Raw genomic sequence first — 12213 nt, 5'->3', positions numbered from 1 at the left:
CAACACATCGTTGCGAGAGGGAGTGGTTCCAGCCACCCTGAAAGAGGTGGTGATTTGACCGCTCCTGCCCATTGGTTTGCAACAACTACTACCTGGTCGCAAATATCCCCTTCTTAGGAAAGGTGATTGAGAGAGTTGTGGCACAGCAATTGCAAGTACTCTTGGATGAAACAGATTATCTTGACCCATTCCAGTTTGGGTTCAGGCCTGGTTATGGGACTGAATCAGCCTTGGTCGCCCTGATGGATGACTTTTATTGGGAGAAGGACAGTGGGAGTGTGATCCTGTTATTCTTGCTTGATCTCTCAGTGGCTTTTGATACCATTGCTCATGGAATCCTTCTGGGTTGACTTGATGAGATGGGTTTTGGAGGAACTGTTTTACAGTGGTTCTGATCCTATCTCCAGGGTCATTTTCAGAGAATAGCATTGGTTGATTATGTTTTGGCCCCCTGGTAGTTGTGCTGTGGGGTGCTGCAGGGTACCATCTTGCTGTTTAACATCCATATGAAGCCCTTGGGAGTAGTCATCAGAAGATTTGGGGTAAGATGTCAGCAGTACACTGACGATACCCAGCTCTATTTCTCGTAACATCTGAATCGGGTGAGGCCGTGCAAGCCCTGGACTGCTGCCTGGACTTGGTTGTGGGCTGGATGAGGGTGGGTGCTCCTGGATTCATCTTTGTCACTAGAGGCTCAGGCAATCTCAGTGGCTAGGAGTGCTTTTTACCCGCTTTGGCTGGTAAGACAGCTGTGGCCGTTTCTGGACCAGGATAGTCTGACCACTATTCATGCACTGGTAACCTGTAAGATCACTTGGACTATCTGGGGAAATTCTACTCATGGCACTGCACCTTCCAGGATGTCACTGGCTACCTATTTGCTACGGGACTTTGTTGTTGTTATGTGCCTTCAAGTCGATTACGACTTATGGCGACCCTATGAACCAGTGACCTCCAACAGCATCTGTCATGAACTCAGATCTTGTACGTTCAGGTCTGTGGCTTCCTTTATGGAATCAATCCATCTCTTGTTTGGCTTTCCTCTTTTTCTACCCCCTTCTGTTTTTCCCAGCATTATTGTCTTTTCTAGTGAATCATGTCTTCTCATGATGTGTCCAAAGTATGATAACCTCAGTTTCATCAGTTTAGCTTCTAGTGACAGTTCTGATTTAATTTGTTCTAACACCCAATCATTCGTCTTTTTCGCAGTCCATGATATGCACAAAGCTCTCCTCCAGCACCACATTTCAAATGAGTTGATTTTTCTCTTATCCGCCTTTTTCACTGTCCAACATTCACATCCATACATAGATATTGGGAATACCATGGTCTGAATGATCCTTACTTTGGTGTTCAGTGATACATCTTTACATTTGAGGACCTTTTCTAGTTCTCTCACAGCTGCCCTCCCCAGTCCTAGCCTTCTTCTGATTTCTTGACTATTGTCTCCATTTTGGTTAATGACTGTGCTGAGGTATTGATAATCCTTGACAAGTTCAATGTCCTCATTGTCAACTGTAAAGTTACATAAATCTTCTGTTGTCATTACTTTAGTCTTTTTGAAGTTCAGCTGTAGTCCTGCTTTTGTGCTTTCCTCTTTAACTTTCATCAGCATTCATTTCAGATCATTACTGGTTTCTGCCAAGAGTATGGTATCATCTGCATATCTTAAATTATTGATATATCTCCCTCCAATTTTCACACCTCCTTCATCTTGGTCCAATCCCACTTTCCGTATGATATGTTCTGCGTACAGATTAAACAAATAGGGTGATAAAATACACCCCTGTCTCACACCCTTTTCTATTGTGAACCAATAGGTTTCTCCATATTCTGTCCTTACAGTAGCCTCTTGTGCAGAGTATAGGTTGCGCATCAGGACAATCAGATGCTGTGGCACCCCCATTTCTTTTAAAGCATTCCAAAGTTTTTCATGATCTACACCAGCCTTTCCCAACCAGTGTGCCTCCAGATGTTGTTGGACCACAACTCCCATCAGCCTCAGCCAGCATTGCCAATGGTCAGGAAAGATGGGAGTTGTGGTCCAACAACATCTGGAGGCACACTGGTTGGGAAAGGCTGATCTACACAGTCAAAGGTTTTGCTGTAATCTATAAAGCACAGGGTGATTTTCTTCTGAAATTTCTTGCTCCGTTCCATTATCCAACGTATGTTTGCCATGGGATCTCTGGTGCCTCTTCCCTTTCTAAATCCAGCTTGGACGTCTGGCATTTCTTGCTCCATATATGGTAAGAGCCTTTGTTGTAGAATCTTGAGCATTACTTTACTTGCATCCCATTAAGGCAATAGTTCAATAATTACTGCATTCTCTGGGATCCCTTTTCTTTGGAATTGGGATATATATTGAACACTTCCAGTCTGTGGGCCATTGTTTAGTTTTCCATATTTCTTGAAAAGTTTTTGTCAAAATTTGGACAGATTCAGTCTCAGTAGCTTGTAGCAACTCTATCGGTATGCCATCTGTTCCTGGTGATTTGTTTCTTCCAAGAATTTTAAGAGCAGCTTTCACCTCACATTCTAAAATTTCTGGTTCTTCATCATATGGTTCCTCCATGAATGAATCTGTCACCCTTGCATCTCTTTTATAGAGTTCTTCATTGTATTGCTTCCATCTTCCTATTATTTCATCTCGGCCAGTCAGTGTGTTTCCCTGTTGATTATTCAACATTCCTACTCTTGGTTTTTAGACCCTCCATGGCGCAGAGTGGTAAGCGGCGGTAACACAGCCGAAGCTCTGCTCATGGCAGGAATTCGATTCCAACGGAAGGAGGAAGTCGAATCTCCGGTAAAAGAGTTCAAGGTCCACTCAGCCTTCCATCCATCCGTGGTCGGTAAAATGAGTACCCGGCATATGCTGGGGGGTAAAGAAAGGCCGGGGAAGGAACTGGCAATCCCACCCCATATATACAGTCTGCCTAGTAAACGTTGCAAGACGTCACCCTAAGAGTCGGAAACGACTCGCACTACTAGTGAGGGGACACCTTTACCTTTTTATTCTTGGTTTAAATTTCCCTTTCATTTCTCTAATCTTTTGGAATAGAGCTCTTGTTCTTCCCATTTTGTTGTCCTTTTCTATTTCTATACAATAACTATTGTAATAGTTTTGTCCCTATGTACTAGTCGTTGTATAGTTGCATTTAGGGTTCTGACCGTGTTTCTATCTCCTTTTGCTTTTGCTTTCCTTCTCTCTTTAACCATTTTAAGACTTTCTTCAGTCATCCATTGAGGTCTTTCTCTCTTTTTAACTAGAGGTATTGTCTTTTTGCATTCTTCCCTGATAATGTCTCTGACTTCATTCCATAGTTCTTCTGGTTCTCCATCAACTAACATTAAAGCTTCAAATCTGTTTCTTATTTGAACTTTAAATTCTTCTGGGATGTTATTTAAATTGTATTTTGGCATTATGATTGCTTTGTTGTTCTTCTTTAGTTTTACTCTGATTTTCAATACGACCAGTTCATGATCTGTACCGCAGTCTGCTCCTGGTCTTGTTTTTGCAGGAAGTGTGGAACTTCTCCATCTTCTGTTTCCAATTATATAATCAATTTGATTCCTATATTGACCACTAGTGACGTCCGTGTGTACAGTAATCTTTTTGGTTGCTCAAAAAATGTGTTGGCAAGAAACAAATCATTGGCTTCACAGAATTCAATAAGTCTTTCTCCTTTTTCATTCCTATCTCCCAAGCCCCATTTCCCCACAATTTCTAGTTCTTCCGTTCCCTACGTTTGCATTCCAATCCCTCATGATTATCCGAACATCTTGTTCTAGTGTGTGATTAATTTCTTCCTGTACTTCTGCGTAAAATCTCTCCAATTCCTCTTCTTCTGTGTTTATTAGGCTATTTAGCAGACCCAATGTGCTATTGTGAGAGAATGGCAGGCAACTTGTGGCACCTTTACTGAGTGGAAGCAATATCCATTGCTGATTCCAGGGTTTACTTTTATTATTTTAATGGTTTTTATATCTAGGCTACACTGAAAAAAATTAGTATTTTAAGGAGGTGTGACATTACCACACAACTTATGTAAGATGTCTAGATACCCAAATATTTTGTACCTTATGACATGTGTTTTTTGACACTGCCTCATGGACTAATGGGCATGGTACTGAATTGGCCTTAATTGCCCCAACAAATGAACGTTGTCGAAATGGACAAGGGGAGTGTGTCCTTGCCCCTTCTTGATCTCTCTGCAGCTTTTTATGCCCTTGACTATGGTATTCACCTAGATTAGCTCCTTGAGATTTGTACTGGGGGGCCCGTCTTACAGTGGCTCCAGTTCTTCCTACAGAGCTTAATCCAGAGAGTAGTTTCCTTGCCCCATAAATTTCTACTCGATGGCTTTCATCTATGGATCTTGCACTTTTACAAGTGCCGTGTCATGTGCGTTCCACATTTGCAAGGCATTAATCTTTTAGTGTGGCAGCAGTGGTGCTTCTCTGCCAATGTACATTAGGCAGGCACCCTCTGTTGAATGACTCAGTCTGTGAGTCACTAAGAACCTGAACTCAGAAGGTTAATCCATATCTTGCTCAGATAGGAAGGGATACTGGGGAAACTGCTCTGCTTCTTTCCTGTAGCCATATCTCTCTGCTCTACTTCCTCCTTCTAAACCTCACGTTGAGTAGCCATACTTGCTACTGAGAGCTCTTTGCTCTGCAATGTAAATATGCTTTATTTTTGGTAAACACTAATTTGTAACCCAGTGATCAAGTCTGTTGTCTGATCCATCACTACTCAATGGGGAGCTGAGTCACCGTACTGTTAAAGGTGCCTGCTGAACTTTTTATTTCAGCAAGCCTAACCATACATTTAATTTAGTTGCATATATTTTTTTTAAAAAGATGTGATAATTTTATCTGTATTTTATTGATAATTATATTATGGGTGCTTTTTTTAAAAAAAATGCTGGTTTTTATCTGTGTTTTATTGATTTGATTATGTACAATGCTTAGAGTTGTGTGATTAAAGATTTTTTCTAAATAAATAATACTGATGGTAGGGACTCCCTGTTCAATCCTTAACTGAGCCGGAACACCTTCCTTTCTTTGGTTCTTAAGTGACACATTTGATGACAATTAAAGTACTAGTTTCAAATCAAGAAGCTATTATTGTTAAGCTTGTTGCAACTGGTCCTTTTCCCCGTAAATTTTACAATATGCAAGTTTCTCACTATAAATCACAATTTACAATAATCAGTAATTAATTAAATTACAGTTTAAAAGCCATCAACTAAAAATTACAGATTTGATCCTTTGACTTAGATCACTTGATGGAATGTGTTTAAAAGCAAGGTGAGTGGTCATCTTAGCAGCCTAGTCATCCAGTTCATTGATGCTCAGGTATCCAACAAAACCCAACATGATGGTTGAGAGATGGGAGAAAACTGCAACAGAATAGCATGTGAACTGTGGAAATCAGTATAGGTTAATCCAATTCAACATCAAGAGGATGGCAAAAAGTTCTGCAGTGAATACAAATACCTCGGGATCCTCGGAACAAATACAAATACTTCGGAACAGGCGTTCCCGAACTGTGGTCCACAGCGTGTCTGTAAAAAAAATCATTAAAAATCATGCAGCATCCAGCATAGCAAGGTGCAACGGCTACAACACGCAGAAAAAAAATATTAAATGGTCCGCCAGTGCCCTCAGCGCTTGGTCAGTCAGCGAGAAACAAATGTTTGGGAGCCACTGTACTACAAAGAAAGTGTCTGTGCAGAAACGCTGCGCTCATATCTTGGGACTCAGTGAAAATTGCGGCATAATCCCTACACGGTGTTTATAATACACGTGATTATAGCGAAGCAGAAATAGTCCCCTATTAATAGTGCAGATCAGAGGTGGAGCTGAGGATGGGGTAGTATTCCCGCCCCAAAATTCCCATACAAAACAGCCCGTGGTACTACACCAAAGGTCAATCTACTTAAATTGCCCAGTCAGAGACCACCTCTCACCCCAACCCAGTGTTCAGTTGCATGCGGAAGTCTTGTGCTCTGTTGCCTTGCACGCAGGCACCATTGCCCTGTGAAGGTCTAAAAACAAAATGCTTTCACAGGCAGTAAATCCAGCGCCCGAAAGGGCAGGAAAGCCTTTCTCTGCGACTGCGTGTGTATGCGAGCAGGTTGAAAGCGAAATCGAGAAAACACAACTACCGCTGATTCCTAGTTGTGGTAACATGTTAATTATTCCCCTGGTTTTTATGGGCATGTGAACTCTCACTTCCGCCACAGGGAAGGAAAAAAGAAATTATCGAAAGCAGCAATTTCGACTATATATCGCCCTAATATTTCTATCGCTGCGTCCTTTACCCAGTCAGGCCACGCGCGAGCGCGTGGTGACGACAGAGGGGGCGCCGTTGGACATGCGCCCCTGCAGCCCTTCCCTGTTTGTGCTCGGAGGCGGGGTTTGCAGTCGGCTCTGGTCTTGGCGGCATTTCCGGGACGGGCGGGCTGTGGTTGCAGCAGGAGGCAGCAGCTCAGTTGGAAGCCGCTCCTTCTACGCGCGCGGCGTGGCTCGAGCAGAGTTGACTATATATGGTCAAAGCCAGGGGGAGAGAAGGAAAAGCTGTGCGAGCGGGCGCTTCCTGGTTTGTGCAGCTGGGAGTTGACGTCGCTGCGGCTGCGGGAGGGAATTTGCAACCCGGTGAAGTGGCTTGTGCCTGTTCCCCATCTCCCTTTCCGTTCGACTGTGGCATCTTTCGCAGTTAAGGAGCGGCAGCAGTAACAAGTGGGGGGTCAAGATGCCTTATGAGCTGAGTAAGTATGCCGAGTTGGTGCCTTGCTTGCCTGGAACTGAGGGGGAAATCTGCACGAATGTAGCGCTGCAGCTTCTTCCATTACAAGGAAGAGGAAGGAGAGAAGCGTCGCCCATTGCCGCTTTGATCCTTTGCTCGTCCTTCTCCTGTCATTCTGGGGCACGTTTCTGTGCCTCCCCCATACCCGTGCACCTTTTCCTTGCATGCATAGGTGGGGTTGCCTGTGGACTTGAAGGAGGTGCTAGGGAAGAATACTTTGGGCGGAGGGATGCCGTTTGCGTGCCGCCCTGGAAAAATTTAACGGCAGCCACTCAAGGAAGGCACCTTTGGAAACAGCAAGCTTGCAGATAGGACTTCCTCTTGCCATTTTCATGTGTCAGTTGGCAAAGGGTGGTCTTATTTGCCCATTTCTTCGAATTGCCTCTCATCTCCTTCATCAGGGAATGGGAAGGTCTGCAGTGTGGCTGTTTGAAGTCTTCCCCCATTTCCCCACTTACCTTCAGCAACAAGTTAAATCGTAAATGTGTCAGTAGCTGAGCTGTTTGTTTTCTTATGCCTCCAGAGACTGCTGTTAGTCATGTGTTGTTTATATATGTATCTTTTTCATTTGTAGAAAAAGTGTTTGCCAGTCTCCCACAGGTTGAAAGAGGTGTCTCCAAAATCATTGGAGGAGATCCAAAGGGCAATAACTTTTTGTATACGAATGGGAAATGTGTCATCATCCGCAACATTGATGTAATGTATTATCATTTTTACCTTAATTCTTATTAATGTTACTTTTGAACCTTCTGTATTAATGGCTTCTTACTATATTACTAAGGTCAGAGAGATCTGTGACAATTTAGGAGGGCATTAGAGTGAAAGAAAAATGACTCGCAGGAGCTGAGAATAATCAATAGATGAGGAGGTTGTATGTGGAAACTACCGCCCTGAAATCTACCATGATAAAGGGTACTGTATCTTTTAAATAAATAATAACGGCCTTAAAATAGAAGTAATGGGAGGGAGAGAAGATTAGTGATTATTATGAAATACGTATCAGTACTGATGGAACTTTTGTACCTCCAGATGTTGCTGAACTACAACTCTCATCAGCTCCAACCAGGGCCAATAATAAGGGACGATGGGAGGTGTAATTTAGCAACATCCGGAAGGCCAAAGGTTCCCCGCAGCTGCCTTAAAGCTATGATGAAAAGTGATAAAATTACACTATTTAAATTACGCTATTTAAATGATAAATGGTACTAAAATGGTAATTTAAATTCTCTGTTGGAGTTTTTCTCAGTGTACTGAGATCAATCAAGTATATGCTTAGTGCTATTTGTAGGTGACAGATCTTGATCCTGGTGAAACAAACTTCATAGTATTGGTGATGACTACTGGAAAATTCTTCCTTATCTCACTGAAAGCTATGCATCTCACTGAAAACCATGTATCTAGTAAATTGCTACTTCAAAATTTTTGATGTGGTTAAGATTTCTAAAAGAGAACTCCTGTGTGTGAGTGTGGATGCACGATTGCTTATGTTCCCTTTCTTAGAAAAAATGCTAGTAATGAAATTCACTTTAATTTCTGGTGTTGGTGTCTGTGTTATAGAGACTAGAAACTACATGTGCAAAACTTTAAGGCATGGTAATTGGAACATAAGGAAAGCCCTACTGGACGAGACCAAAAGCCAATCTAGTCTGATATCGTGTTCTCACAGTGGCCAACCAGATACTAGCAGGGCCATGAATGCAACAGCACTCTCTCCACTTGTGTTCATCAGCAACAAGTGTTTAGAGGCATGCTTCCTTCAGTACTGGAGGTGGCACACTGACATCATGCCCAGTAGCCACAAATGGCCTTATCCTCCATAACTTTTCCTAAGCCTGTTTTATAACCATCCAGGTTGGTAACCATTAATGCATCATGTGCTCACAAATCCCGCAGTTTAACTATGTGCTCTGTGAGAAAGCACTTCCGTATTTTTTTCTGTCCTGGCTTTGTCAAAATCATCATGCTAGGGAAAAAGGTGGGCTGTATGCTTTCCTGTGTACAGGCAACTCGGCCCAGAAGCCTACTACAACTAAACCCATTGGCTGTGCAGAGCAAGCTGCCCCTCAGAGTCATCTGCATGCAAACCTCCCCCCCCCATAAATATAGAATGTGTTATCTTTCCTTTGTCCTTCACCTATGACTACCAACAGAAGCTACAAGCTTGGACGGCTTTAAAAGAAGATTAGACAAATTCATGGAGGACAGGGCTATCAATGGCTACTAGCCATGATGGCTGTGCTCTGCCACCCTAGTCAGAGGCAGCATGCTTCTGAAAACCAGTTGCCGGAAGCCTCAGGAGGGGAGAGTGTTCTTGCACTCGGGTCCTGCTTGCGGGCTTCCCCCAGGCACCTGGTTGGCCACTGTGAGAACAGGATGCTGGACTAGATGGGCCACTGGCCTGATCCAGCAGGCTCTTCTTATGTTCTTATGTTCTTAAGTCTTTTCTGCTCCTGTGTGAGTATAGACATCCATATGTTAGCTAGATCTTTAATGCTGGATTATTTACTTGAAGTACCAACCTACCTTGTTCCTTTGGTCTCTTAGACTTATTCCTAATAAACCTGTCTGACTTTGCAACTGGAATGCAATTGTGATACACTCAAGTGATTCAGTTCTCAAGTGCCTAGAATGCTTGGTCTTGCACTACTCATGTGTGCCCCAGGGTTCTTCAAGGAAAGGATGCTCGTTTGCCCAGGGCAATTAACTGGCTCATAAGACCTGGCCTGCCCTTCCTAGCCAGGGTGAGAGGTAAAGAGGAGTGTGGTGGCAGTATTACATAAGGGTGAGAGCCGTGAGTGGCACTCTGCTGTATGCATCACTTACACAATTGGCACCTTTCTAAGGCAGCTGCAGCAAGGGTGGAACTGTTTGTCACATTCTTTATACTCTACCAATTTAAATTTTGTATTAGAGTCTTTTTTTAAAGTTATGTTTGAACGTTATGAGAAAAAGAATGCAAAATTCAACTCTGTCAGACTTCAAACAGCTAAATGCAAAGACTTGAGAACAAAAAATACTTTTTATCAAATTTTATTTCCAAGGACCTCAATTCTCTACTGATCATGGATTTGAACTCAAGTGTTCTTAGTACACCATTTGATTGAATGATTGATTGATTACATTTATATACTGCCCCATAGCGGAAGCTTTCTGGGCAGTTTACAGCAATTTACTTGCTTTCAGTCACTGCATGCCAGTATTAGATTTAAGTATTGAATATAGAGCAAGCTGACTGGTACGTTGGAACAAAGGAGGCAGCTTTGTCCTACTTTTAAGACTAACAGATGTGTTATGGCATAAGCTTTCATGGACTAAAATACATTTTATCAGATGCATGAAGTGTTATCCTCGGTTGGTATTAGTGATATAGGGACATGTCTCAATCTATTCCAATGTTCATTTGCACTCTCATCTAGTATTTTGTCTTATGCTGCAATTGGTTTATTTTGCACAAGTCTGTTACATTTTTATTATTCATTGATTTGGAATATACATATTTTAGCTATTTTCTTTTATGCAACATACAATAGACTAGCATATGTCAGCCAACAACAGGTATATGCAAATCAGTTACCTTCCAGGATGTGTTTTTTTTCAACGTTAATGAAATATGTGGCTAATGGCCCATCACAAAGCCATCTATGGCAGCAAACCTAACCATGTCTACTCAAAAGTAAGTCCTATTGAATTTGGTGGGGCTGACTTCCAGGTTTTCCTTAGGCATCAGGGAGGGACAGTTGGGTTATAAGTGTAGAAAACTAAAGAGGAAGGAAGGAATTTTGAATTTGGTTTTACTTTTAAAATGAGGATTTAGAGTACTCAAAAATGGGCAGTCAAATCAAGATGGTTTTCCCCACTTTGACAAAGAGGCTAGAGAGCAGAGATAAAATCCAGAGGTCACTAAAGATAACTTTTTTCTATGTCATGAGAACCATAATGAGTGATGCAGTCTATTGGTTTTTAAAATTCATAATAGGAAGGAGATTAAAGTTGAAATCCTAACACTATTTACCTGGGAGTTGATTGAATTCATTGGGATTTACTTCTGAGTAGACATGGTTAGGATTGCAGTCTTAGTGCATATTGGCTGCGTTTGGCAGCAAACAACAGTTCAGAAACAAGAAGAGGGAAGTGGTGCCTGTATACATAATTAATATGTAAATTATGTATATTGCAAAACAATTTATATTTCTATTTATTTATAAAATGTATCTTTTTTATTTTAAAAAAGTTGATTGTAGAGAACTAAGGTGAATAGCTTTCACAGCAAGAGTCTGTGCTGTAATGGAGGTCGAATGGGTGGATGAGGATTGAAATCTGCTTGATAGTCCATTTTCAATTAATTCCTCTGACATTCCTAGTTGGTATATATGTACATGGATCTATAGGGGGAACTCGTCTAATGGCAATGAAATGCAAAAATATAGTTATGTGGCAATTCAATTTAAGCTTAAATATATGCAGAATGAGCACAGGTATCATTCACAACTGCAACAATGAATGATAATACAGCTATTCTAGAATTAAGTTGGTGAATATCATCAGTGTGGGAATGGGAACCTGTGACCCTCCAAATGTTGTTGGAATCTGCAGTTGCCCTCATCCCTATTGGGTATGCTGGCTGAGAGGAGTTGCAGTTCAACAAGATCTGGGGGGTTACAGGTCCCCCAAATGGTGGGTACTCCCACTTCAACTTGCATAAGGTAAGTTTGCAGTCTCCCCCTTGCATAACCCTTAATGGGACCAAAAAAGAGGCAAACCTGTATGGAGAGGAGACCAAGCAATGCCACCGCCCAGTACTCATTGCCCCCAAAGAGGCCAAAACAAATGCCAACTAGGGGATGAAAATAGAAAAGACTGAAGCCCAGTTGTCTTGCTTTGAGGCTAGCATGAGGTGGGTGAATAATCTTCCCCTCCTGCTGCACTCCCCTCTCTATGAAAGGGGTCTATGAAAAATCAGACTGGCCCAGGGTCAACATAAGGCCAATTTCCTGCATGGATGTCTGCCATGGTCCCCTTCTTGCTGCACCCTGACCTCCACTGGTGCTCAGAATCTGCTGCTGCCTTGTCACACTAGCACCTCTTGCTCCTTTGCAGTGACTGGAGAATCTCTTCTCTTTTTCACTCCTTTTAACAACAGACAGGTGGGTGGCTAATCAGAATTGAAAGGGGAGGGGCCTGTTCAAAGAAAGAGCTGGGCAGGAAGGGAGGAAAAAGCCTTTTGCCAGTTAAGTTTTGTGTGGCTTGAACGCTGTAGCTGTGCAGAGTGGATCCTAATGGACATTCATATGCCCAGGGACACTGTGTTGGGGACTCTAGAATAAAACATTCAAGGAATTTTAGAATGATGTACCATTCAATGAATAAAAAGTGATTAACTACCATAACAGTGAATA

At 42.2% G+C, this 12213-nt stretch overlaps 1 protein-coding gene across 1 annotated transcript in view; it reads left to right on the top strand.

Annotated features, from left to right (window-relative positions):
* The first annotated feature begins 6409 nt into the window (after nt 1-6409).
* The window catches only part of WDR1 (WD repeat domain 1), a 29986-nt gene continuing 24182 nt past the window's right edge, over nt 6410-12213 (top strand). Inside the window, exons 1-2 of the mRNA XM_061584041.1 lie at nt 6410-6779; nt 7392-7513. Coding sequence (XP_061440025.1) covers nt 6764-6779; nt 7392-7513 — 138 coding nt within the window. The 5' untranslated portion in view covers nt 6410-6763. The remainder of the gene's footprint in view (nt 6780-7391; nt 7514-12213) is intronic.

Source organism: Rhineura floridana, chromosome 9, assembly GCF_030035675.1.
Source record: "Rhineura floridana isolate rRhiFlo1 chromosome 9, rRhiFlo1.hap2, whole genome shotgun sequence".
In the NCBI taxonomy this organism is placed as follows: Eukaryota; Metazoa; Chordata; class Lepidosauria; order Squamata; family Rhineuridae; genus Rhineura; species Rhineura floridana.
The sequence above is the reverse complement of the archived record's forward strand: the minus strand, read 5'-3'. Positions and strand labels throughout refer to the sequence as shown.